Source organism: Vulpes lagopus, chromosome 2 (genome assembly GCF_018345385.1).
Source record: "Vulpes lagopus strain Blue_001 chromosome 2, ASM1834538v1, whole genome shotgun sequence".
Lineage (NCBI taxonomy): Eukaryota > Metazoa > Chordata > Mammalia > Carnivora > Canidae > Vulpes > Vulpes lagopus.
This window is the reverse complement of record NC_054825.1, coordinates 63,988,301-64,014,739: the sequence shown is the minus strand read 5'-3', so window position 1 is coordinate 64,014,739 and position 26,439 is coordinate 63,988,301. Positions and strand designations below refer to the sequence as shown.

Genomic DNA, 26,439 nt, shown 5'->3' with positions numbered 1-26,439 from the left:
CCACCCCTCCAAGTGCTCTTCCTCGATTTCTTCATTTTGAGGTGCTGTGGAGTTCGTCAAGTTGGGGTTCTCCCTGACTGCAGTAGGTCTAAGAAAGTTGGCACTGACGGATAGCATGTTTTCCCGAGGATCTCGGCAGACAAGATCACGATAGAGTGAGAAGTGCTAAGATCCAGGCAGGCCCGTGGGATGGACAGCAAGCCCACTCTGACAACATCCAGGCTGGTCTCCAAGGATGCATGAGAGCTGGCCAGGTGAAGGCCTGCACAAAACAAGAGGTCGGAGGACTCTGACCCGCGGGCAAGATGGAGCTGTGGGAAGCTTCTGAGCCAGAAGATAAGATCAAAGGCAGGTTTTAGGAAAATGTATCTCAGGTCAGTGCAGCCAACCCTCAAACAGCTTCTGCAAACTTCCAAGTACAAGGGCCAGCCATACAGTGAGAGGAAGCCTGCAGTGCCTGGACAGAGGCTCAGCGGGTGGAGTTAGGGTTTTAATTTCTGCCACAGCCAGTGTGTGTGAGGCTTGGGCTCATGCTGAGCATAGCTTCGTGGGGCTGAGGGAAAGGCAGAGGAGGTGCAGGGCTCCTAGCCTCTCAGACCCAGCTGGCGGTACTGCAGAGCCTGGGGTGCTGATGGCACAGCCTCCCTGCACCCCCACCTTCCTGCTGCTCACAGGGCCCGGATGAGGTGATAAGACTGCAGGAAGAGGCTCTTGTAGGGTCAGTGCCACATAGAGAGCCCTCTGTGAGTGGAGATTACCGATGGCTGAGGAGAGGAAATGAGCACCAGGCTTAAGGACTGCTAGCATTCAGCGCACCCACTGACTGCACTGCACCTCCAAATCCCTCCTGCTGGTGGTAGTTTTCTCTTTTTTTTTTTTTTAAAGATTTTATTTATTTATTTATTCATGAGAGAGAAAGAGAGAGAGAGAGAGAGAGAGAGAGAGAGGCAGAGGGAGAAGCAGGCTCCATGCAAGGAGCCAGACTTGGGACTCGATCCCAGGACCCCAGGATTACGCCCCGAGCCGAAGGCAAGCACTAAACTGCTGAGCCACCCAGGGATTCCCGGTTTTCTCTTCTCTCCTTCCTTCCTGTTCTCTTCCCTTCTCTCTTACAGGTACTTACAAAGAATCTTTTTTCCTATGCAGGAGAGAAACACAACTCAGGAAGAGGAATCTACTCTCACCCTGATCTGGTGCCTCCTGCCTGCCCGTAGTCTGGGGAGGCCTAGAATCTCCTTGCAGCTAGGAGAAGCCACTTTGGAGCTCCTTCCTGAAGCAAGAGCTGGATGAGTTCCAGAGAGCTTAGGCTTCTTGGGTGTGGCCCCCAAGACCCTTCTCAAAGCTCCCACTCAGGGGCAGCTCTCAAATTTGAGGCATCTCCAAGGCTGCAAAGCTCCTGTTTTGTGGGACTCTCTCAAACCTTGGCCTGGGTACACCCAGGCTTATAAAAGCAGCTTATGAAAACACAAGACTTAGACTGGGTCTTAATTTGGGTACTTATATTTTATAATATACTGTAATTCCTTTTACTCTCTCCTGGCCCACACCCACTCCTGCCCTAACACTTGCAGAGACCCAATAATCTCCAGTCTTTTTTGGGACATCCAAACAATCTGCTTTAAATGATTACCTCAGCTTAGCTCTTTAATTTGCAAATTTTCCATACCATATTCTTCAAAGAAATGAAGGGTTTTTAAAAGTTATAAGTAAATAGTAAAGAAATATTAAAAAAAGACTTAATATTTTTGTGATCTTCATTACAAGTAAAAATTGAGTTTAAAAACCAAACGCTCATCATGATAAATGCACTAAACAGAACTTCTAACCCACTGTCAGTCATTTATTCAGAATGTAGAGAATTTGTAGGTTATGGGGCCCCTGGGTGGCTCAGTTGGGTAAACTCAGGTCATGATCCCAGGGTTCTGGGATTGAGCTCTGCATTGGGCTCCCTGCTCAGTGGAGAGTATGCTCCTCCCTCTCCCTCACCCCTACTTGTGGTCTCTCGCTCTCCCAAATAAATAAAATCTTAAAAAAAAAAAAATTTGGGGGATCCCTGGGTGGCGCAGCGGTTTGGCGCCTGCCTTTGGCCCAGGGCGCGATCCTGGAGACCCGGGATCGAATCCCACGTCGGGCTCCCGGTGCATGGAGCCTGCTTCTCCCTCTGCCTGTGTCTCTGCCTCTCTCTCTCTCACTGTGTGCCTATCATAAATAAATAAAAAAAAATTAAAAAAAAAAAAATTTGTAGGCCTAACATTGTAATCTTAAGACAGCCTCTTGACTTTTTCTTTTTCCATCCTTGATTATCAAAATGGAAGGAAACTTAAGATTCATTAAGGTACCCAAACCAGGCCATGCATCTGAATCACCCAGGAAGCTATGATTATTAATAATAATAAAGTAAAAAAATAATAAAGTAATCAGGGATCCCTGAGTGGCTCAGCAGTTTAGTGCTTGCCTTCAGCCCAGGGCGTGATCCTGGAGTCCCGGGATCGAGTCCCACGTTGGGCTCCCTGCATGGAGCCTGTTTCTCCCTCTGCCTGTGTCTTTGCATCTCTCATGAATAAATAAAATCTTTAAAATAATAATAATAATGAAGTAATCAAACCTAACATTTATTGATATTTACCAGGGGCTATCCTAAGCATTTTACACAAATCATCCCATTTAATCCTCAGAATACCTTATGAGAGAAGAATTTGCTACCATTGTCTCTTGAAAGTGAGAAACAGGAAACAGAATAAGGGCAACCCTCTCAGGTCCCCGCCCTCTTCAAGAGCTTTGTGCTCTATCACTTGATAAACTTTACTATTGCTCAATAAACTTTGCTGTGCCGCCTACCAAAACAAAACGAAAAAACAAAACAAAAAACCCCAAAACCAAGAATAAAAAAACAGAATAAAATCTTGTTTAGGGATCCCTGGGTGGCGCAGCGGTTTGGCGCCTGCCTTTGGCCCAGGGCGCGATCCTGGAGACCCGGGATCGAATCCCACATCGGGCTCCCGGTGCATGGAGCCTGCTTCTCCCTCTGCCTGTGTCTCTGCCTCTCTCTCTCTCTCTGTATGACTATCATAAATAAATAATAAAAAAAAAAATTTAAAAAAAAAAATCTTGTTTAGGGGACACCTGGGTGGCTCAGTGGTTGAGCACCTATCTGCCTTCGGCTCAGGGTGTGATCCTGAAGACCCGGGATTGAGTCCTACATTGAGCTCCCTCCAGGGAGCCTGCTTCTCCCTCTGCCTGTGTCTCATGAAGAAAAGAAAAGAAAAGAAAAGAAAAGAAAAGAAAAGAAGGAAGGAAGGAAGGAAGGAAGGGAGGAAGAAAGGAAAGAAAGAAAGAAAGAAAGAAAGAAAGAAAGAAAGAAAGAAAGAAAGAAAATCTTAAAAAAAAACCAACTTTGTTCAGGACTGAGCTGCTAGAACACAGTGAAGCCGGGATTTGATCCCAGCTGCCTGACTCTGAGCCAAGACCTTCACCCTGCTCTGTCTTCCAGGGTGCATCCACACCCTGGGCTAGCTCCTGCTTTGCTGGAAAGCACTCTCTAGCTTACAGGTGCCCTTTTGATCTCCACCTCCAGCACCTGTGGTAACACAGGGTGAGGGTGATGCGATTCCACCAGAGGGACTTTAGATATCTGAAGACTCATTGTTCTTGCATTCCTCTGAGCCTTCCTTCATCCAGGCTAAATGTTCTGTGTTACTTTGGCTGCTCCTGGGGCCCAAAGACACCTGGTTCTGGCCACTGCAGCCAGCCCAGCCACAGTGCTCTCTACTGTCCAGGTCTATGAGAATCCTGGTCACAAACAACAGGTGCAAACACTGCACACCGAGTCCAAACACCCTTCTGCTCAGCAATTAAACAGCCAGTCACCTGGTCTCCCTGCCAGGAGACTCGTCTTTCTTTCTTTCCTTTCTTTCCTTCTTTTTTTTCTTTTCTTTTCTTTTCTTTTCTTTCCTTTTCTTTTTCTTTTCTTTTTTTTCTTTTCTTTTCTTTCTTTCTTCCTTCCTTCCTTCCTTTCTTCTTTCTTTCTTTCTTTCCTTTCTTATTTATTTATTTATTTATTTATTTATTTATTTATTTATTTATGATAGTCACACACACAGAGAGAGAGAGAGAGAGAGAGAGAGAGAGGCAGAGACACAGGCAGAGGGAGAAGCAGGCTCCATGCACTGGGAGCCCGACGTGGGATTCGATCCTGGATCTCCAGGATCGCGCCCTGGGCCAAAGGCAGGCGCCAAACCGCTGCGCCGCCCAGGGATCCCTTGCCTCCCTTTCTGACCTCAGCCAGCTGAAACCAGAGTGGGCCATGGAAGTATCATACTCTCCTTAAAAGAAACCCAAATCTGACCCAGCTCCTGCAATGGTTCCCTGTCCATCTCGAGGGTCAGGCGGACTCAGGGGCCCCTTTGATCTGGCCCTGCCCACCTCTCAGGCTGCCTGTCTCCCACTGGGCTGCCCTCACACTTCACTGGCAACACCCCCTTTCTCCAAGGCTTGCCATTTCAGCAAGTTTGCCACCAGCCCTCCTGTTCTGAACTTTCAGCTTCCCCCGCTGTTAATCACAGATGGTTTCCATGAAGGTCCTGAGAACAGAGACTGAGTGTGAGCGAGTCCACCTCCAGAACCGGCGGTATCTGGCAATGTGGGTGGTGGGCACCTACGAAGATTTGCTAAATAGATATGAATGAATAAACTAAGGATCCTTTTATGACTTGTTAAAAAACTTAGTCAAAGTGTTAAAATTCTATTGTTTTCACCTTGCAGTTTATTCGAAGTAGGGAACAGATTTACTATTGAAAGCTTTTTCTTTTGGCATTGTTAAAACAGGAGTATAAAGTAAGTACAATGAGGTGTATAAAGTGCACAACTCTGGAGCTCAGCAGCTCATTCAAGTTTTACACATTTAAGCATGTTGCAGCCACTGCTCAGACTGAAAGACAGGCATTTCCACCCCCTTAGAAGGTTCTCTGTTCTACTCCCATAACCACCAAGTAAATTAGAGGAGGATGTTGAATGTGGTATGCAGTTTATCTCAGCTCTCTCTTATTAATAGCCCTGACTTTTCCCATTTTTGACTTATTAAAAATAATAGTAATAACCAATGGGAAACAACGGGAGCTCCCTCTTAGAGCCAGCTGCTAGAGCACACCTCTCCTGTTAAGAAAGACACTTACATTGCACAAAGTAGACCTTAAAATAAAGACTGTAACAAAAGATAAAGCAGGGCACTACATAATGACAAAGAGAAAACTCCAACAAGAAGATATAACGATTGTAAACACCTATGCACCTAACATAGGAGCACCTAAATGGATAAAGCAACTACCAACAGACACAAAGGGAGAAACCGACAGTTATACAATAATAATAATATGGGACTTTAACACTCCACTTACATCAGTGGATGGATAATGCAGACAGAAAATGAACAAGGAGACGGTGGCTTTGAGGGACACATTGGACCAGATGAGCCTAACGTACATTAGAATATTCCATCCAAAAACAGTGGAATACACATTGTTTTCAAGTGCACAAAGAACATTCTCCAGAATAGATCATAGGTTAGGCTACAAAACAAGTCTCAATAAATTAAAAAAACAACTGAAATTATATCATTCATCTTTTCCAAGTACAACAGTTGAGCACAATCAATCACAAGAAAACATCTGGAAAGAACACAAATCAATGGAAGTTAAATAACAGACCACTAAATAATGGATGGGTCAACCAAGAAATCAGAGAGGAAATAAAATATACATGGATACAAATGAAAACAAAAACACAACAGCCCAAAATCGTTACGATACAGCAAAAACTGTCCTAAGAAGGAAAATTATAGCAATACAGGTGTACCTCAAGAAGCAAGAATATCTTGAATAAACAACCTAACCTTACACATAAAGGAGCTAGGAAAAGAACAAAAGCCAAAGCCAGTAGAAGAGAGGAAATAACAAGATTAAAGAAATCAGGACACTGGGGTAGCTCAGTGGTTGAGAGTCTGCCTTCGGTTGGGGGTGTGATCCCAGAGTTCTGGGATCGAGTTCCATATTGAGTCCCACATCGGGTTCTATCTACATAGGGAGCCTGCTTCTCCCTCTGCCTATGTCTCTGCCTCTCTCTCTGTGTCTCTCATAAATAAATAAATAAATAAATAAATAAATAAATAAATAAATAAATAAACAAGTAAAGTCTTTAAAAAAGAGAAGAAGAAATAAGTGACACAGAGACTAAAAAAACAATAGAACAGATTGATGAAACCAGGAGCTGGTTCTTTGAAAAGATCAACGAAATTGATAAACCTTTAGCCAGACTCATCAAAAAAAGAAGAAAGAGAACTCTAAATAATAATCAGAAATAAAGAAGAAGAAATAAAGCTTACACTAGAGAAACACAAAGGATTATAAGTGATATTATGAAAAATTATATGCCAACAAATTGGGTAATATAGAAGAAACAGGTAAATTCCTAGAAACACATCCCCTTCCAAAACAGAATCAAGAAGAAATAGAAAATTTGAATAGACTGGTTACTAGCAATGAAATTGAATCACTAATTAAAAAAAAAACAAAACTCCCAAAAAACAGAAGTCCAGGACCAGATGACTTCACAGATGAATTCTACCAAATATTTAGAGAAGAGTTAATACCTATTCAATTAAACCATTCCAAAACCTAGGAAAGCTCCCAAATTCATTCTACAAAACTTGGGTTATCCTGATACCAAAACCAGGTTAAGACAGACAGACACACACACACACAAAAGAATACTACAGGCCAATATCTCCGATGAACTTAGGTGCAAAAAATCCTCAACAAAATATTAGCAAACTGAATTCAACAACACACTAAAAAATCATTCACCATGATGAAATAGGATTTATTCCAGAATGCAGGGTGGTTCAATATTCACAAACCAATCAACATGATACCTCACATAACAAGAGAAAAGATAAAAACCATATGATCATCTCAGTAGATGCAGAAAAAGCATTTGGCAAGATTCAACATCTATTCATGATAAAAACTCTCAATGAAGCAGGTTTAGAAAGAACATACCTCAACATAATAAAGGCCATCTATGAAAAAGCCACAGCTAACATCATATTCAATGGGGACAAACTGAGAGCTTTTCCTCTAAGATCAGGAACAAGACAAGGATGCCCACTCTCACCACTTTTACTCAACATAGTACTGGAAGTTCTACCCACAACAATCAGACAAGAAAAAGAAAGAAAAGGCATCCAATTTGGTAAGGAAGAAGGTAAGTTGTCACTCTTTACAGATGACATGAGAGCATATATAGAAAACCCTAAAGATTCCAGCAAAGAAACTACTAGAACTGATAAATGTATTCAGTGAAGTTGCAGGATATAAAATTAATACATAGAAATATGTTGCATTTCTATACACTAATAATGAAGCAGCAGAAAAAAAATTAAGAAAATAAGCCCATGGACAACTTGTACCAAAAAGAAGAAAATACTTAAGAATATACTTAACCAAGGAGGTGATAGATCTATACTCTGAAAACTGTAAAACATCAATGAAAGAAACTGAAAACAACACAAATGGGAAGATATTCCATACTCCAGAACCAATATTGCCAAAATGTCAATAGCCAAAGCACTTTATAGATTTAATCCAATCCCGATTAAAATACCAACAATATTAAAAAAAATACCAACAATATTTTTCACAGAACTAGAACAAACAATCCTAAAACTTGTATGGAACCACAAAAGACCCCACAAATTAGCCAGAGCAATCTTGAGAAAGAACAAAACTGAAACCCCAGATTTCAAAATACACTGCAAAGCTGTAGCAATCACAGAATTATGGTACTAGCACAAAAACAGACACATAATCAATGGAACAGAAGAGATTCCAGAAATAAATCCACGCTTTTATGGTCAATTAATAGTAAAGTAGGCAAGAATATACAATGGAAAAAAGACAGTCTCTTCAACAAATGGTGTTGGGAAAACTGGACAGGTACATGCAAAAGAACGAAACTGAACTACCATACACAAAAAATAAATTCAAAATGAATTAAAGTCCTAACCATGAGAGCTGAAACCATAAAATTCTTCGAAGAAAACAGAGGCAGTCATTTCTTTGACATTGACCATATAAACATTTTTCTAAATATGTCTCTTTGACCAAGGGAAACAAAAGCAAAATTAAACTATTGGGATTATACCAAAATAAAAGACTTTTGCACAGTGAAGAAAACTATGAATAAAACAGGAAGATCACCTACTGAATGGGAAAAGATTTTGCAAATGACATATTTGATAAGGGGTTAATATCCAAGATAAAGAAAGAACTTAGACAACTCAATACCAAAAAAAGCAAATGATCCAATTTAAAAATGCCAGAGGACTTGAATATACATTTTTCCAAGGAAGACATATAGATGGCCAACAGACGCATGAAAAGATGTTCAACATCACTCATTGTCAGGAGAATGCAAATGAAAACTACAATGAGCTATTACCTCACACCTGTCAGAATGGCTAGTATCAAAAACACAAGAAATAACAAGTATTGGCCAGGATGTAGAAAAAAAGGACCCTCTTGTATTATTGGTAGGAATGCAAATTAGTGCAGCCACAGTGGAAAAGAATATGGAGGTTCCTCACCAGTAATTCTACTACTGGGTATTTTACCCAAAGGATATAAAAACACTAATTAAGAAAGATGTATGCACCCCTATGTTTGTTGCAACATTATTTATCATAGCCAAATTATGGAAGCAAGCCAGGTGCCCATCCATAGATCAATGGACAAAGATGTGGTATATATATATAGATACACACACACACACATACACACACACACACACTTACACACTGGAATATTATTCAGTCATAAAAAAGAATGAGATCTTGCCATTTGCAAAAACATAGATGGAGCTATGAGATTATAATGGTAAGTGAAATAAGTCAGAGAAAGACAAATACCATATGATTTCACTCACATATGGAATATAAGAAACAGAAAAAAGAAGAGACAAGCCAAAAAAGACTCAATATGATTCTTTTTACCCCATGCTCCCACCCTTCAGCAACCCCCAGTTTGTTTCCTATGATTGTCTCTTATGATTTGTCTCCCTCTCTGATTTCATCTTATTTTTCCCTCCCTTCCCCTATGACCCTCTGCTTGGTTTCTTAAATTCCACATGTGAATGAGATCATATAATTGTCTTTCTCTGATTGATTTATTTCACTTAGCAAAATATCCTCCAGTTCCATCCACATTGTTGCAAATGGCAAGATTTCATTTTTTTGGTTGCTGAGTAGTATTCCATTGTGTATATATGTATATACACACACATATATATACACATATATATGTATATATACCACATATATACACACACACATATATATATACCATATCTTCTTTATCCATTCATCTGTTGATGGACATCTGGGCTCTTCCCATAGTTTGGCTATTGTGGACATTGCTGCTATAAACATTGGAGTGCAGGTGCCCCTTGAGATCACTCTATTTGCATCTTTGGGGTAAATACCTAGTAGTGCAATTGCTGGGTCATAAGGGTAGCTTTATTTTCAACTTTTTGAGGAACTTCTGTACTGCAAAAAACAGACTGTTAATACAGAGAACAAACTGGTGGTTGCCAGAGGGGAGGTGGGGAATGATAGGTGAAATAGATAAAGGGGATTAAGAGCACATTTATCAAGATGAGCAGTGAGAAATGCATAGAACTGTTGAATCACTATACTGTGCATCTGAAACTAATATAACACTATATGTTAACTAGCTTGAATAAGATATAATGACAACAGCAACAATAATAATAATAATAATAAACAGGGACACTGGAAAGCTTCCTCTCCCTGTTACCCCTCCTTAGTTCTCTGTCACTTCCCTTGCTCTCTGGCAGGCTGACCCACCACACGACCTCTTAACGTACCTGCATGTCTGAGTTGGTGAAGCTGCAGGCCGACAAGTAGTTGGTGTGCATCGCGACAGACTTCTTTTTGGCAGCCATGTTTTCATTTTTGTCAAACGTCAGTGGATACACAGAACACTTATTATCCAAGCCACTAGCGTGGGAAGAAAAAAGTGTCAAATGCTAATTTAAGAGAACGGAATACATGTATACTTTCTCATTCATGTAATCTTTTCAAAATGTTTTCCCTTGGCCGCATCATATATTATAAGCTTTCCTCCAACTTTGAAGATTTTAAATGTGTTGTAAAACTGAAAGAAAAAATAGTACAATGAGCACCCAGATACCTATATTCACTAACTTAGCATTTTGTCATATTTGTGGCAGCAAATTCTGAACCCATTTGAAGGTAAATGCAGACATGACATGTTACATTTAAGTACTTTAATTCGCAAATTTACCTCTTCTAAAAAAAAAAAAGAACATTCTCCTAGGTAGTCACTGGATCATTATCACATCTGAAAAAACTAACACAAATTTCATAACAGGAGGTAATAAGCCATCCATATTCAATCTTCCGCATTGTCCCTGGGAGCCAGGGCCCAATCAAGGTTCACACGTTGCATTCAGCTTTTATAGCAGCTGCTACTTCTTCTTCTTCTTTTTTTAAGGTTTTACTTATTTGAGAGAGAGAGAGAGAGAGAGAGAGAGAGAGAGAGAGAGACAGCATGAGTGAGGTGGAGGGGCAGAGGGAGAGGGAAAAGCAGGGACCCTTTTGAGCAAGGTGCCCGACGTGGGGCTCCATCTCAGGACTCTGGAATTATGATCCAAGCTGAAGGCAGACGCTTAACCAACTGAGCCACCCAGGCGCCCCTGCTCAATTTAGTTTTTGATGCTCTTTTCTCATCCACTGGACCCCATATTTTAAATGTTTGTTGATATTTCACCAATATTTACACCCGGAGCTCCCTCTGCTTTTGTTTCCTAACAAGCTGTGAGGCAGTCATTGCAGGCACTGACCATCTATCACATGCCGGGGCCAGGAGACAGATATGAGTGAGATGAAGGCACAGCCATTCCTCCTCCCTGAGCTCTCACCCTGCACCATGCTGTTACCAACAACCTGTCTACCTGGGCCCTATCAAATTGTTCTCTTCCCTGCTGGTCCCCTGCCCTCATGAAAATTTTCCCACTGGTTCAAGCAAGAAATAACTGACAGAACCATTTTCCAAATTACTGTTAAAGACATTGTTCACAGGGTGTCTGGAGGGTTCAGTCAGTTAAGTGGCTGACTCTTGATTTCCACTCAGGATGTGATCTCAGGGTCAGGAGATGGATCCTTGCATCAGGCTCTGTGCTCAGTGGGGAGTCTGCTCGAGGTTCTCTCCCTCTGCCCCTACCCCCCCTTGCTTTCTCTAAAAAAATAAATATAAAACAATAAAGACATTGGTCACTATGTTATATATCCATTGCGTATTGCAGAAGGATCTACCCAATATATTCTTTTTGTAATATAGGATCAGATAGCTGATATCTCAGTATCAAACATTGAGAAATTATGTAACTCCTCTAACTCTACGCATGTGCTACCATTAATGCCCAGTTAGAAACATATTATTCCAGAGTATTTAAAAATGTATTTACTATTTCTAATGAGTAAGGGCTCTTTCTTTCAAGGAGAAAAAAAATCTCTTATGCATTGGGGCAAAATAATCATCTTCATGGCTTTTTTTTTTTTTTTTTTTTTTTTTTTTTACTGATTTCTCCTGACTCCCAGGCCAAGGACACGAAGCCATCATTTATAGCTAAGGAGCATTAAGCTAGACTTGAGGAGATGGGTCTCATTCAAGTATAAACTATAAATAAAATCTAAAGCTTGTCAAAAAAAAAAAAAAAGCTGTCCTCTCATAGGAGAGGTCAGCTTTTATCCTTGGCTGCTGGGAGGTCATCCCTGAGCCCCTGGAATGGCCTGCCTGCCAGGAGAACAGCTTTGGCTAATAGACAATCTAACAGTGTGATTTTTGGTGGGGGCTTCAGGACATGCATGGTGAGTTCTGACCTCCTCAGATGAACAAGAAACTAAAGATATTTGCCTAAACCTCGAGGACATACTGGAGACTGACGGCCAGCCACATAGGCAGTATGTGATTGAGCCCCAGTAAAAAATCTTGGCACCAAAGACTCAGGCGAGTTTCCTGGCTGATAATACTCCGTGTACCATCAAGCGTAGTGGGCAGGAGGTAATGCCATCCGTGACTCCACAGGGAGGGGCCAATGGGAAGCTCTAGGTTTAGATCCCTCCTAGACCCTGTCCTGTGCACCTCTTCCTTTGGCTGGTTCTAATTTGTATCCTTTCACTGTTTTAAAACTGTGAGCCTAAGTATTATAGCGCTTTCCTGAGTTCTGTGGTTGTTGTAGCAAATTATCAAACCTGAGGGTGGTTGTGGGGACTCCCAAATTTGTGGCTGATATCTCAAGTGACAGAAGTTTTGCGGGGACTGTGTCTCCTAACTATACAGCTGGCCGAACTCCCTTACACTTATCTTAGTGTATGTGTGTATATACACACCTACAGCTAATTAAATGTATTATATATGTAGCATATATAAATACATATACATCTATATATATCATGTGTGTATGTGTGTCTTTTATTGTGCTTACCTCATACTATTACAAGAAGTAAATGGGAATGAATTTTATATAAATATTACCATTCCGTTATAAAACGGAAATACAGCCTACTTTTGAATTATTAAAAAAATTAGAAAATATAAAATACATGTGTGTGAACATGGGTTCCAAAGGTACACAGGGTCTTGGCAAATGGAGAGTGAATGGAAAGATGCCCCCAAACATCCACGAAAAGGGAGGGATGTTGAGGATGACCACTGGTGTGACTCTGGTTGGAGAAGGCTCCAAACTTTTTGCTTGGAGACCAAGGGTTTTCATTTTTGAATTTTTGAAACTTTTTTCTCCTGATTATAAAAATAAATATGTTTATTTTTAAAGATGGAAAATTATAAAGAGAGAGAAAATTACAAAAATCATAAAAAAAGAGAAAAACCCCACAGTCCCATCATCCACAAAGAACTATTATTGGATGTTTTTGGTCATCACAGACTTGTTAGTGCCTCCTTTCTAAACATGGCTGGGAACCTATGGTAGAGACATTTTGGATGGTTCCAGAATTGTTTAACACAAGGACAGAAAATTATGTTAGTTACAGTTCTCACTGCCAACTCTGCTAACTAAGCTCTAGGAGAATAGGGAATAAAACACAATCTCCCTAGCAACCTGGATGTTCTTTTCACTTACTGTAACTAAGAAGTTTCCTTTTTAATGGTTGTATAAAATATTCCCTTCAACTCATGTACTACAATTCACTTAATGGTTTCCTTTGATGGACACACTATCCCTCCCCACCCTTCTTTTTTTTTATTTTAAATAATGCTACAATATTATTGCTTGTATGGAATTTCTATATCTTGGGTCATTCCTTTCAAACAAGTTCTTAGATGCGGAATCACTAGATCAAAGGTTATACATTTTTCAAGGCTTCTGATACACATTACCAACATGTTTTCCAAAATGTTTGCACCAATTTATAGTCCCCACCAACAGCATTCAAGAGTAGAGGGGGCAGGTTTGAAACTCAAGCTACCTTCGGTCTGTAACGAAAATAAGCATTTGTAGTTTCTTCTTTCATGAAGTTCAGGGAGGAACTGAACATATCACATCGTGTAGTCAGTAAACAACAAAAACAGTAAGTTCTTGTTTGTTTGCTTGTTTTTGCCCATCGAATGGTATTTTATGTCTAATGGGAGATCTGAAAAGCTGCTGCTACTTACCCACATGCAATGGCACATCCCGACGGGGCGTAGGCACAGGCCATCACCCATGTGCAGGGCATAGTGACCGCGTGCTCCTGAAACACAGTATGCAAGCTTCACAGAAGGAATGAGCAGTGCTTCCACACAGATGTATTAAAGTTTACTTTTCACAAAATGAAATTACTGGAGTTCCTGCTAAATCCCATTACCATTTGAAAGGGCAGTGGTGTGGGGTGAAGATCAGTTTGGGACTGACGAGGAGACTCAGCCCTTCATAATCAACTAAAGTGCAGGTCATATATTCTGAGAGCTAAAAATCCCAGCCAGCAAAACAACACTTGTAACATTTTACTTCTCTCTCACTCTTTTTAATTAATTAATTAATTAATTAATTTTTAAAAGATTTTATTTATTTACTCATGAGAGACAGAGAGAGAGAGAGAGAGGCAGAGACCCAGGCAGAGGGAGAAGCAGGCTCCATGCAGGGAGCCCAATGTGGGACTCGATCTGGGGTCTCCAGTACCATATCCTGGGCCAAAGGCAGGTACTAAACCACTGAGCTACCCGGGCTGCTCTCTCTCACTCTTTTTAGAAAGATTTAGTTATTTGAGAGAGAGAGAGAGAGAGAGAGAGAACAAGCAGGGGGAGGAACAGAACCCTTAAGCAGACTCCCCGTTGAGCATGGAGCCCCTACATTGTGGGGCTCAATCTCACGACCCATGAAATCACAACCTGAGCTGAAACCAAGAGTCGGATGCTCAACCAACAGAGCCACCCAGGCACCCCTACTTATTTCTTAATGTTATACTCCCCTGGGTCTTCTGAATGAATAGGGGGCCCCATCTTCTTTGAAAGGTCTGATTTTCACTTCAGTTATTTGCTTTACCTTATTTACTTAGATTCCCCCTATTTTCAATATCTATTCTTAAATGATTCTACATGTGTGTTGTGTTGTTTCCTTGGGAGTATACAAGAGCCTCTGTCCCCCGTGGGCCCTGAAAGCAGTCCTGGGAAGGTCTGAGTGGGGGCGGGGGTGGGCAGAGTGATCCTGAGTTGTGCTCACAGGTGATAGAGGACCTGTAACATGGAAGCAATGAGAACTAGGTGTGGCAGTTCCTGCTCCTGGCTGGTGGTCGGGTCACCACGTTCTCCTGAATGCCAAGAGGCAAACAACAAAGCCACAACGTAAAACCTTCTGAGTCTGTGGTCTTATTTTCATGAGAAACATGAACCCTGGTTCCTGGTTCCAACACCAGCAAGATGTATGGCCCCATCCAGGCCAGCCATCTGGGGAGACCATCAGTAAAGGGAGAGGATGATTCCTAAAGTACATTCGAGTACCTGTCTTCTTTCCTGTTATGATTCACTGTGTTTTTGTGGGAGAAACACAGGCCCTGATACTGCTTGTGGAAATTCTGACACAGTCTATAGCCTTTCAGATGCCAAGAATAATCCACTGTGGCAAATGGCCACTCTCACCAGAAGGCACTCCAGGCCCCATTCCTTATAAGTAATAACTATGTTTCCTGCCAGAGGCCACAGTGGCAACACCACACTCCCCAGAAATCAGGTGGTGTGTGCTCGATGACATGCAAGGCTTAAACGGTAGCAATAGAAACCCACACGCTACTGAGGATGCTAAGGTGCGCTGGGAGAAGCACAGGCTTCCGTGGAGGGAGGTGCGGGATGGGAAAGCCCCTTGCAGACTCTTAAGTTGCCATCTTTATTATTCCCCGGAGGCCTGACCATTAGGAACTCTGCTCCAAAAGATGGTTCTGGCACCCAGAACCGCCCCCCATCAGGTTGTGTAGCAACTGCCTACCACAACACTTAACTAAACACATTCAGTAATGCAGAATATGGATGCTGTTCAGTTTGAGGCAGATAGAGGTCTGTCTTATATAGCGATAAAGAAGACCTTTACACGTAAATGACAGAATCAGTATTTAATACTCAATAGTTGTTACTACAAATGGCAACCTGATGCAGGCTTTTAAGCACATCTACACATAGATTTTGGCCTTTCACTTTAGTTAAGAGTCTAAATGTAAGTCCAGTTTGGAACTGAGCACGCCCAGGCCAGATTGCCTGGATATCATTGGACAGTCACCTCAACCCCTTCTACACCCTCAACTTCCCCACCACTGTCAGCTCATGTCCACGGTGCTACAGAGTCTGGTCAAAGGCAGAGGGCAGAGAAAGCTGGGGATTCATGAACCTCTTACCATCACTTAGAAGAAAAATAATAAATGCATGTGTGAAGGTGACAAGCTTTCCAGGCCAGCCTGCCTGGTTTTAGTGCTAGCATCCTCTCTGGGGGCTCTGCGTGCTCTTGCCTGGGTGAGGGGCTTCAGCCCGGGAGAGGAACCGACACTGCCATGGGCTGCTGAGCTATCTGAACACAGATGGGCCTCTTCCTGAGGTTTCTGTCCCCAGACAGGCACCCAAGAAGCAGGATGATCATGACTAGGGGTATTTGGAGGGGAAGAGGACAAGGCTGGGGTTCTGGGGTGCTGCTCAGTGCACCAGGAACAATATCTTACCTTGTTAGTAGTGAAGGAATCCCACACGATCACCTTCCCATCCTGGAGGGAAAAGAGTAAACAGCTCAGGAGTTGTCAGCCAGTCCTTATAGGTAACTGCTGAGAACTGCTCAGAAGAGCCATGTCTGGGTGGGCAGTGTGCAGGACAAAGCCAGAGGAAGTACCTGGGTAATCAACACCCTCCAGGCTATCTTTGAACAAATAGGGAGTGAATGGGGGACCGAATGGTCCAGCCTGATTAAAGGCTCAGTTCTCAACTTTATACTCCTCATAGGAATACAAAGACTTCCATACCATTTAGAAACCAAGCCCTAATTGTTGGTACATTGTCATCACCCACCATACCCTGTCAAAAAGCTATATGGGGGTGAGACAAACCTGAAATTATCTCCAGGTACTTGACAGGTAACTAATGGTCTCTTACTTTCTTCCTTGCCACCCCCACTAGCCATCCTGAGTACTGTGCCTTGTGCTCCCTGCAGGCTGTGTCAGAGCCCCACCCTCATTCCTGGCCCATTTCTTGGAGCTGTGTGGGCCTGAGATCAGCCTAACTTCCCCTGACATTTCACATCTATGGTGAGAACGACATCTATCATGGTAGGGATCCCCTGTGGGAACCTGTAGAGGATGGGCCTGGGTTGGCAATGCAACCTCCATTGTAACTGCTGCTGCAGACCACCACACTGGGGCTGTGGGGAGTCACCAAGGAGTCATCTATGTGTAATACAAACCCACTGGAGATAAATCCACATGGGCCCTGGTCCCTACAATGCTGTCACCTGCCCAGCACATGGTGTGCAGGTCCTCTGGGCTCCCAGGCTCTGCCTGGCAGAGGAAGAAGATGGAAGATTCTGTAGCCTCCATGGCAGACTTGGTTTTTGTAATCATTGAAGCCGTTTGGAACCATATCTGAACAATGAGGTGAGGGCAGAAGAGATGCCGCTTAGAGGTACAAGCAAGGTCTGATTATCTAAAGTGACACAGTTGCTTTCTTTGTATAATCTATTGGAAGATTTCCATATTCCCTCTGTGTGTGGCTGAAGGGCCCAGAAACAAAGTCAGAGTGGGCAATCTGGAGCCTTTCAAAACTCCTAAGCACACTGGTTCTTCCAGTCTCATTTCTCTAACTAAACGCCCAAACACAACAACATATGGGGTAGATTAAGGTAACAGAGCAGAAAACAGAGATGGAGCTTCAGGCTTGCACCCTGGGGTCCTCCACACCCGGAGCCTCGCCTGCTGTGCCCGGGGACTGACTCAGTGCATTGCCCAAGTTGGTGTTCCCTTTGGTGTCTTCCTCCACCACACTGCCTGCCTGCCTGTCCCACTGCCCACCCACTGTGTTCACGGGAGAGAAAAAGGCACCCAAGAGGCTAAAATCAGCCATAAAACCAAATGTGGGCCTCTCCACGAGCACAGATTTATACATCAGGAGCCCATGTACCTGGAGAGACCGCCTCCACCCAAGCCCTAACCTACGCAGTCAGGCTGATTAATCTCCTGCCTTCAAGGGAGAAGGGCTGCTCTGAGTCACTGCGTCTGCTCCAGAATGTTCCTACTGTTTCCAGCTTCCTCCCACACCCACCCCACTATAGCAGAGGTGGATGGATGGAGCATGTCAGTGGTGCTCCTCCTCCCTAATAAGAACAGTACACGAGTGACAGAAAAATCCAACATATATTATACTTTTAAGGATAAAGAAAGTCAAAAAGGCTAGGTAGCAACATGTATATCTTGAGAATCACTTCATAAAAAAAAAAGTCTGGAAAGAAATGCTCTAAAATAATAATGCTTGCGACAGAGTGGTGGGAGTAAAGCCACTTCTTTATTCTCTTTCGCAGTGTCTTTTTAATGCGGTCAAAACCTAAGAGATAAAATTTTTTATGAACATGAAAGAAAGCAAGTACAAAGTGACATATTAGATCTGTGGGTAATATAGGAGATTAATGAAACCTGTCCTTATCAAACACAAGCTGACATAGACGTTAGAGCGTGTGGATTATTTAGAATATGCAGTCTTTATATATAAAAAGGCTAATAAAAAACCCCAAATGGTCCTTTGGAAGAGCAGGGCTGAAGGCAGGGATGGGGGGAGCCCAAACTGGCCATAAAAATCTATGACTTCAGTTTATAATTTTATATTCAATGCATGTTACATCAAAATAGGCATAAAAAGTACCAAGCAGTGATAACAGCCTCCTGATAGCCATACTTTTGTATCCCTCGTGGTCTTGGGGTTGGTCTGTGTGACTGGCAGAACGTAGCAGAAATGATGGAGCGTCACTCACGGCTTCAGCCTCTGGCTCCCTCTCTTGCTCTGGGGAAGGCTGGCTACGATCATGTAAGCTGCCCAATGAAAAGGTCCACGTGCTGAAGAACTAGGGCTTCCGGCCAACAAGCCATTTTGGAAGTGAGTTTCTGCCTTAGCCGAGCTGTGCTGTGACCTCGGCCCTGACCACCATCCTGGCTGTCACCACCCCCATGGTTGTCTGAGCCAGAACCACCCACACAAGCTGCTCCAGATTCCTGGTTCTCGGAAACCATGTGATATAATAAATATTTGTGGCTTTAATTGCTGAATTTGGGGGTAATTTGTTAAGCAGCAATAGATAACACTAATACATGAGATGTAAAATAAACTATGTCAACTAGATAAAATGAATGAAAAAAAACAATACTCTACAAAATATGTACCTTACATTTGTTCTTTAAGGCATAAAAATTGATGAACTCTTAAATTGAACAAAGCCACAGCCATTTATGTGCTCAATTTTGGGTTAAAAAAAAAACCACTTTCTAAAAAAATGGTTTTATTCACAAATACAACCCTGTAAAATGCCGAGGAAGAAATAATTTTGAATAGTTTTTCAAATAGAGTTCACGTTTCAGTTATTACCAATTCCAAATCTAAAGTTACTGACATTCTACAGTATCCAAAGAATTCTTAACTATGCTAGCTCACATCCTGTGGGGAATAAGCAGTCATAAAGGGCAAAAAAAGGTTTTTTGAAAAGAAAAGTGCTCTTTCTTCTTTAGCTATAAAGTTAGACACATGCTCACCATCACAGAGCAGGTGCCACATACCTGGGATGAGCTCACGATCCTTCTCTTATCTTTGCACCAGTCCATGCAGAGAACTTTGTTTCCATGGCCTTTGAGGGTCCTTCTGGTCTTCATGACAAACTGCCCCAGAGCTTCCACCCGCTCGGCCACCTGGTGCACTAGAAGGACAAGCTACAATCAGTTCTGTCACCAAGGACCGGATTCTGAGCCATATACTGGCAAAGGGATGACACTGGTCTTTCTTTGTGGCCATAGATTTTCCTGCTTTTTACTATTATACTTTCACAATGCTCTCTCTTAAACTCAGGAGAGGGTAGAGACAACACTGTCATTCTGTCTTTGTGCTTAATACCCTACAATCTTTAAAGCATTTCCATCTCTGTATGCTGAGAGATCTATAACAAGACTACTTCATATACATAGACTTCCTTCCTTCCTTCCTTCCTTCCACTCTACAGAATTCTCCCACTGGAGGGCTACAGCTCCATTGTATACATATATACCACATCTTAATCCATTCATCTGTTGAGCAGCAGAGTGAGACCACTGTCCCCATTTAACAGGTGAGGAGACTGAGGCTCACAGGGGTTCTTTGGCTAAAACAAGTTCATACAACCAACTGGGAGTAAAGCTGGAGCTTCTGGTTCTTTTACCTACCTTTCCAATCACATGGAAAAGTGACTCTACAAAAACTGTCCCATTAGGTGCCAGAATGTGCACCCATGCTGCTTGACAGATCCTAAGTGATTCCCCCGTACCTAGCTCTGGCCTGGGACATGAAGGTGCTCTATTCACATGCCGCAGGCAAGAATGAATGGGGCAGCCACTAAATGGTACACCCATGGGTTTACTGAAAACTTACGGTGTCAGTAGAGATCAATATTCTAGAAGTCTAAACACATGATCTACACAAGCAACCCACACCAGGGAGGCACTCCAAAAAGGAATCTTTCAGGGGCTGGGCCCATGGCCTCTTCCCCGAGAATCAAGAAGACCTTTCTTTTTTTTTTTTTTTTTTTTTTTTCAATGTATAACCACGCCCGACTGGCTTGTTTTATTGGAGAAGGGCATGTGGAGTTAACAACGTGAGGACAATTGGGACCTGAGGTCGGGGAAGAACAGCACCCCCTCCCCATACATGCCCACTGCCCCAAATAAAAAATCACCAACTATGGGAGAGCAGCTGAGACAGTGACTGAAGTTGGGGAAGGGAACAGGGAACCCAGGGGGTGGTGGAAGAGACCATGCGTGTGCTGGGAGGGCCCAGAGGCAGCGGCGGTGCGAGTAACATGAGTACGAGTCTCTTGTGTCTTCCACATAGGTCTATATAAATATATAGAGAGAAGTTGTTCACTTTCCCTTGCTCTCCCCTCTGCTCCGCGCGGCTTGCCGCGGTCCCAGCTCCTCTTTCCACATGAGGGCGAAGGGAAGGGGATGATGAGCAAGTCATCACCGAATTGCAATCAGACCCACATCCATCAGCTTCTGGATCTTCAAGAAGACCTTTCAAGGGCTTATCTTAGAGTCTGTCACCGAGCAGTATCAGAAGGAGCCATGTTCCCATGAACAGACCGTCTAGTCCTGGCCTCACATCTAGAAGTGAGGAAACTGAGGCAGTGCCCCTGCCCTCTGGTTAAAGGCTGTGCCAGAAGGAAAAACTGGGGCACCTAACAACCCCCTCCACTTCTCCTCCTCCAAACCTCCCAGCTGGGCTGTTCCCCAGGCAGGTGGGGAGGGAAAAGGGGCATTTGAGGCAAGGGACAGCCTCACCAGGAAAGGTGTGGTATCTTAGCACAGCAGCGCAACATGGGTGGTGGGAGGCAAGGCAGCTGACCCTCTTCCTTCCTGGGAGCTGCTGGAACTTGCTGGGGAAGTACCACCTCCCTCATAGAAACAGGGCAGAGAGGTCCAGACTGGACTGTGGTTTTGTTTTGTTTTTACATCAATTCATTTTTTAAAATTTAAATTCAATTTGCCAACCTATAGTATAACATCTAGTAGTCATCCCATCAAGTGCTTTTCTTAGTACCCGTCACCCAGTTACCCCATTCCCCCCACCTCCCCTTCTGCAACTCTTTGTTTCCCAGAGTTAAGAGTCTCTCATGGTTTGTCTTCCTAATTTTTCCCCACTCAGTTTCCCTCTTTTCCTTTATAGTTCCTTTCACTATTTCTTACATTCCACATATGAGTGAAATCATATGATAACTGTCTTTCTTCAATTGACTGATTTCACTCAGCATAATACCCTCCAGTTCCATCCATGTTAATGTAAATGGTAGGTATTCATCCTTTCTGTTGGGTAATATTCCATTGTATACATATATACCACATCTTAATCCATTCATCTGTTGAAGGACATTGTGGCTCCTTCCAGTTTGGTTATTGTGGACATTGCCACTACGAACATTGAGGTGGACTGTGGTTTAAGGCCATGACAACAGCGCCCCTTCACAGAAATCCTCCCTCCTTCTCTCTAAACACTGCATTGTGTATTTCCTAAAAACAAGGAACTCTTACATAACTATAGTATATTACCAAAGTCAGAAAATTAACACTGAAACAATGCTATGTGCAATCTATGGACTTTACTGAGATACTCTCCATTGTCCCAATAATATCTTTACAGCAAAAGAAAATCCAAGACAAGGTACTGCATTCAATTGTCATGTTTCTTTAGTTTCCAGCTACTTAGTTTCCCAGTGTGGGCTGGTCTGCTCAAGATCAGATTCAGGTGATGCGTACTTGGCAGGTACACCAAAGACTGATGCGGAGTCCCCACCAGCATGCCCCATCAGGAAGCACCTGCTGTCCGTTGGTCCTATCACTGGCACTGTTCACGCTGACCATTTGGTTGAGGTGGTGTCTGCCAGGTTTCCTCAGTGGAGAGTTACCATTTTGTCTTTTGTAATGAAAAGTGTCCTGTGGGGATGTACTCTGAGACTACAGAAATACCCCGTCACTCTTCAAACTTGAATATCTTGTTTTAACATCTGTTAATGATTCTTGCCTGAATGGGTTATAATGATAGTTGGCAAGTGATTTTCCTAATGCTATCATACCCTCTGCATTTTTAGTTGCCTTTCTAATAAAAGGAGCTTCCTCTCCTCTTCAATGTATTTATTCATCCATCTATATTAGATGGGTTCATGGATTCTCACCTTATTCAAGGGGTTATAATCCATTAGTATTATTATTTATTTTGATGCTCAACTAGTCCCCGATTTGCTCCGTAGGAGCCCCATCAAGCAAGCACCCAGGACCTCTGACATGTCCCTATCTCTCTAAGCACTTCTTATTCCAGGCTCAGGTTCTTTCCCTGCTCTGGCCCTAGAATCAGCTACTTCTCCAAGAAGTCTTGGTTTCATTTAGTTAACCCATTTTTTTGTGTGATAAAAGAAAATGAGTGTGAATAAGTTAAAAGTCTCTGTGAAAACCCAAGCTATAAAAAATACTTGCTGAACTCTAAGGTATTATATGAAGGGCGTCTGGCTGGCTCCGCTGGTGAAGCATGCAACTCTTGATCTCAGGGTCATAAGGTAAAGCCCCACGCTGCATGTAGAGATTACTTAAAAATAAAATCTTTAAAAAAAGTACTACATGAATGTGCAGTTATTATGCTATCACTTCTGCTAAAACATTGCATTATTTATTGCCACAAATGGCACACTAGTATTTCATAGATACATTCTTAAAAACATACTGAATATAGTTTATTTTTTTAAATTTTTATTTATTTATTATAGTCAGAGAGAGAGAGAGAGAGAGAGAGAGGCAGAGACATAGGAAGAGGGAGAAGCAGGCTCCATGCACCGGGAGCCTGACGTGGGATTCAATCCCGGGTCTCCAGGATCACGCCCTGGGCCAAAGGCAGGCGCCAAACCGCTGCGCCACCCAGGGATCCCCCTGAATATAGTTTAAAGATAGTGAATTCTCTAAACTCTCATAGACTATTTACCTAAGTCTGAACCAGCTGAGACCTGTGAGCATATTGTGTTTTGCTTTGAAACATCACACTGATATTATTGTTGCTTTCCCCAATTCAGCCTTGGGACAACCACAGCTGTTTTATGTTCTTCTCACAAAAATAAAAAAATTAATTAAAAAGATGGCTCATCCAACCGATATGGAGCCTTCCTTATATAATGTGAATCTGACCACATCCCAGCTACTAATTATTTATTCTCACTGCATTTTCCTTTCCCATATATAGGTTTACTCCTAACCCACTCCATCCTGCTTCTATTTGGCAAATCTCACATCTGTTAAGTTAAAGAGCCTGAAGGATGCCTCCAGAACCCCTAGTATATGCCAAGTTCTATGCTGGATGCTTGGGTACAGAAAAGAATGAGACAGTCCCTGCTCTTCCTGCGCTCACCATCTGTAGGGGACAGACAGACCTGCATACAGATCACAACTGCAGTGCAATGACAGAGGTGTCACGGAGCAAAGGTGACATGGCTGACTCTGCTGGCAGGTGTGCCATCAGGAGATGTCCCAGGTACCTGGTTTTGAAGGAACCATAGGAATTGGAGTAAAAGCAAGGGGAGGCTGAACTGCCTTCCAAATTTTGCACCAATATATAGTCTTTGATGGCCACTATCTGGTAGAAGATCTAAGGAATTAAGGATGAAAAATTATCCAAAGCTAATTCTAAAAAACTCATTTTGCAACCCAAGTGTCCATTGATAGATGAATGGATAAAGAAGATGTGATATATATATATATACACACACACACACACACACAGACACACACAGGATGGCATACTTTTTGTAAAAAAAGAATGGGATCTTAAAATTTATGACAACATGGATGGATCCAGAGGGTATTAAGCTAGATGAAATAGTCAGACAGAGAAAGACAAATATCATATGATTTCATTTACATGTGGAATCTAAAAAAACAAAACAAACAACAAAAAGCAGAAGCAGACCCATAAATACTGAGAAGAGACTGATGGCCTCCAGAGGGGAGGAGGTGGGCGGATGGACAAGAGGAGTAAAGAGTGGGAGATACAGGACTCCAACTATGGAGTAAAAAGTCATGGGGATAGAAGGAGATAGCATACAGAATACAGTCAATGATATTGTATAGAGTTGTATGGTGACAGATGGTAATCACCCTTGTGGTGAGCACAGCATAACCCACACAGAGTTGTCAAATCACTGTTGTACACCTGAAATTAATGTAACATTGTGCGTCAGCTATACTTCAATTAAAAAATACAAATATTTTAAAAATTGTGTCTGATTCTATCCCTGGATCGCATAGGATGGGATAGAAACAAAACCCACAAACATTTGGAGGGAAGGAAATCATCTGCAATCATATTACCTCATTTGTGCTTGAGATTTTGGGATTGTTTCAAAACATACATTAGCTACACACAGAAAAAAGTCTCCTCAGCATTCCCTAATTAAAAGCTGGATAGGCTAAGCTATGGTACAGTCCTTCAGATGGAGTACTGCATGGCTCCATATAATTATTGCAAAATATTGACATTAAAAAGAATGGTAAAATGACATGGGAGTTATTTAATCCATTGTGTTAAATTAAAATTAGGCTTCAACTCTAAATCTAGTGCAATTTAAAGTATGCTCACAAATAATATGCACAAATATAAAATCCTAAGCTACAAAATACATCAAAATATTAAAAGTGAGTACCTGTGGGTGGTGGGGTTATGAATGGCTTTTCTTCTATATTTCTAAATTTGTTATAGTGGGCATTAGTTTATTTTGATGGTACCCTGGAGACACTTGTATTAGCTAGCTGGTGTGCAGGTATGAATGCAGAGCCCAAGCCAGGCAGGTTTGCTTTCTGCTCCCTCTCATGGCTGCAGGCAGCATGTGGAAGAGCAGCAGCGAGAGGATTAGGTTATAGGGAAACTCACTTCTAGCTTCAGGACACGCAGCATATTTCCTTAGAACATGGAAAAAGTCAATCAATATATTTGATTCAGACTAATCCAGAAATTCAGTTTTCCTCGATTTCTCGCTACATCATAAAATCAGAACAGTTCAAGGCTCTCCCCATAATATAACCTTTGAAAATAAAACCTTTCACGAGGTTTCATTTAGAACAGATAGAAGAGTGAATAGCATCTGATGATAAGTCCTGTGACTTGCCCAAATTTCATCCGCATTTGTTCTTAGAGAAACTACATAAATCTTCTTTGAGTTGCTTTGTTCCTAGACTAGATTAGAATCTGCCCCAATGAAGCTGGGAATCTGGAAGAAGCCCCCCACAGCCCCATAAGGCTGCCATACATGTTGGCTGAAATAAACCACATGCCTCTTGCTCTGCTTTCAGCTTGTTTTCTGGATCATTCTTCAGTTTAATTTCAAGTTAAAGAGTCTGTAACGTTGAATTCTCTTCTTTGTTCTTGATCTTGACTCCCATTCCAGTACTTTTTTTTTTCTTATTATAAAAGCAGTAAATGCACAGATGGATATAAAGCAAAAGGTATCTCTACTTCCCCTCACTCTGCTGGGCCCTCTCCAGAGATAACTAGTTTCTCATGTATCCTGCCACAAATTCAATGCATATACCAGCATTCCTTGTTTAAGCTAATGAGATCATGTTATATATATGCTTGGGACTTTTAAAATTAATATTGATACCTTTTCATACACACACATGGATTTTTCCCCCTTTTAATGTAAATCTCAACTGCCTGAGAGATGGCTTAGCGGGGTGAGAAGGAGAGCTACCCTAGCAGCCTGAACTCTGGTGTCTACTCCCCATTCTTCCTTAGAGTAGCTGCAGAACCTTAGGGCATTCCCTTAACCCTTCCCTGGAGCTCAGCAGTCTCCTTGCCCATACAGGTCGTGGGGAGGAGAAGGAAATTTTTTGCACCTAAGGACTAAAGGTAAAGCAGACAGACCCTTCTAGTTTTGAGAGCTGTGTGATAGGACCTCCAAAGACATCCATGTCCTAATTCTTGGAGCCTGTACTTTACACGGCAAAAGGGGCTTTGCAGATGTGATTAAGAGTCTTGAGATAGGATGATTAATTACCCTGGTTTATACAGGTAGGCCCACTGTAATCACAAGTGTCCGTATAAGAGGGAGGCAAGGAAGGCA

General features: G+C 42.3%; 1 protein-coding gene across 1 annotated transcript in view; it reads right to left on the bottom strand.

Annotated features, from left to right (window-relative positions):
* GNB5 (G protein subunit beta 5) overlaps positions 1-26,439 on the bottom strand; it is a 42,422-nt gene that overhangs the window by 12,117 nt on the left and 3,866 nt on the right. Inside the window, exons 2-5 of the mRNA XM_041745560.1 lie at positions 19,376-19,512; positions 16,292-16,333; positions 13,767-13,843; positions 9,937-10,069 (exon numbers count right to left, since the gene is read on the bottom strand). Of these exons, the coding sequence (XP_041601494.1) occupies positions 9,937-10,069; positions 13,767-13,843; positions 16,292-16,333; positions 19,376-19,512 (389 nt within the window). The remainder of the gene's footprint in view (positions 1-9,936; positions 10,070-13,766; positions 13,844-16,291; positions 16,334-19,375; positions 19,513-26,439) is intronic.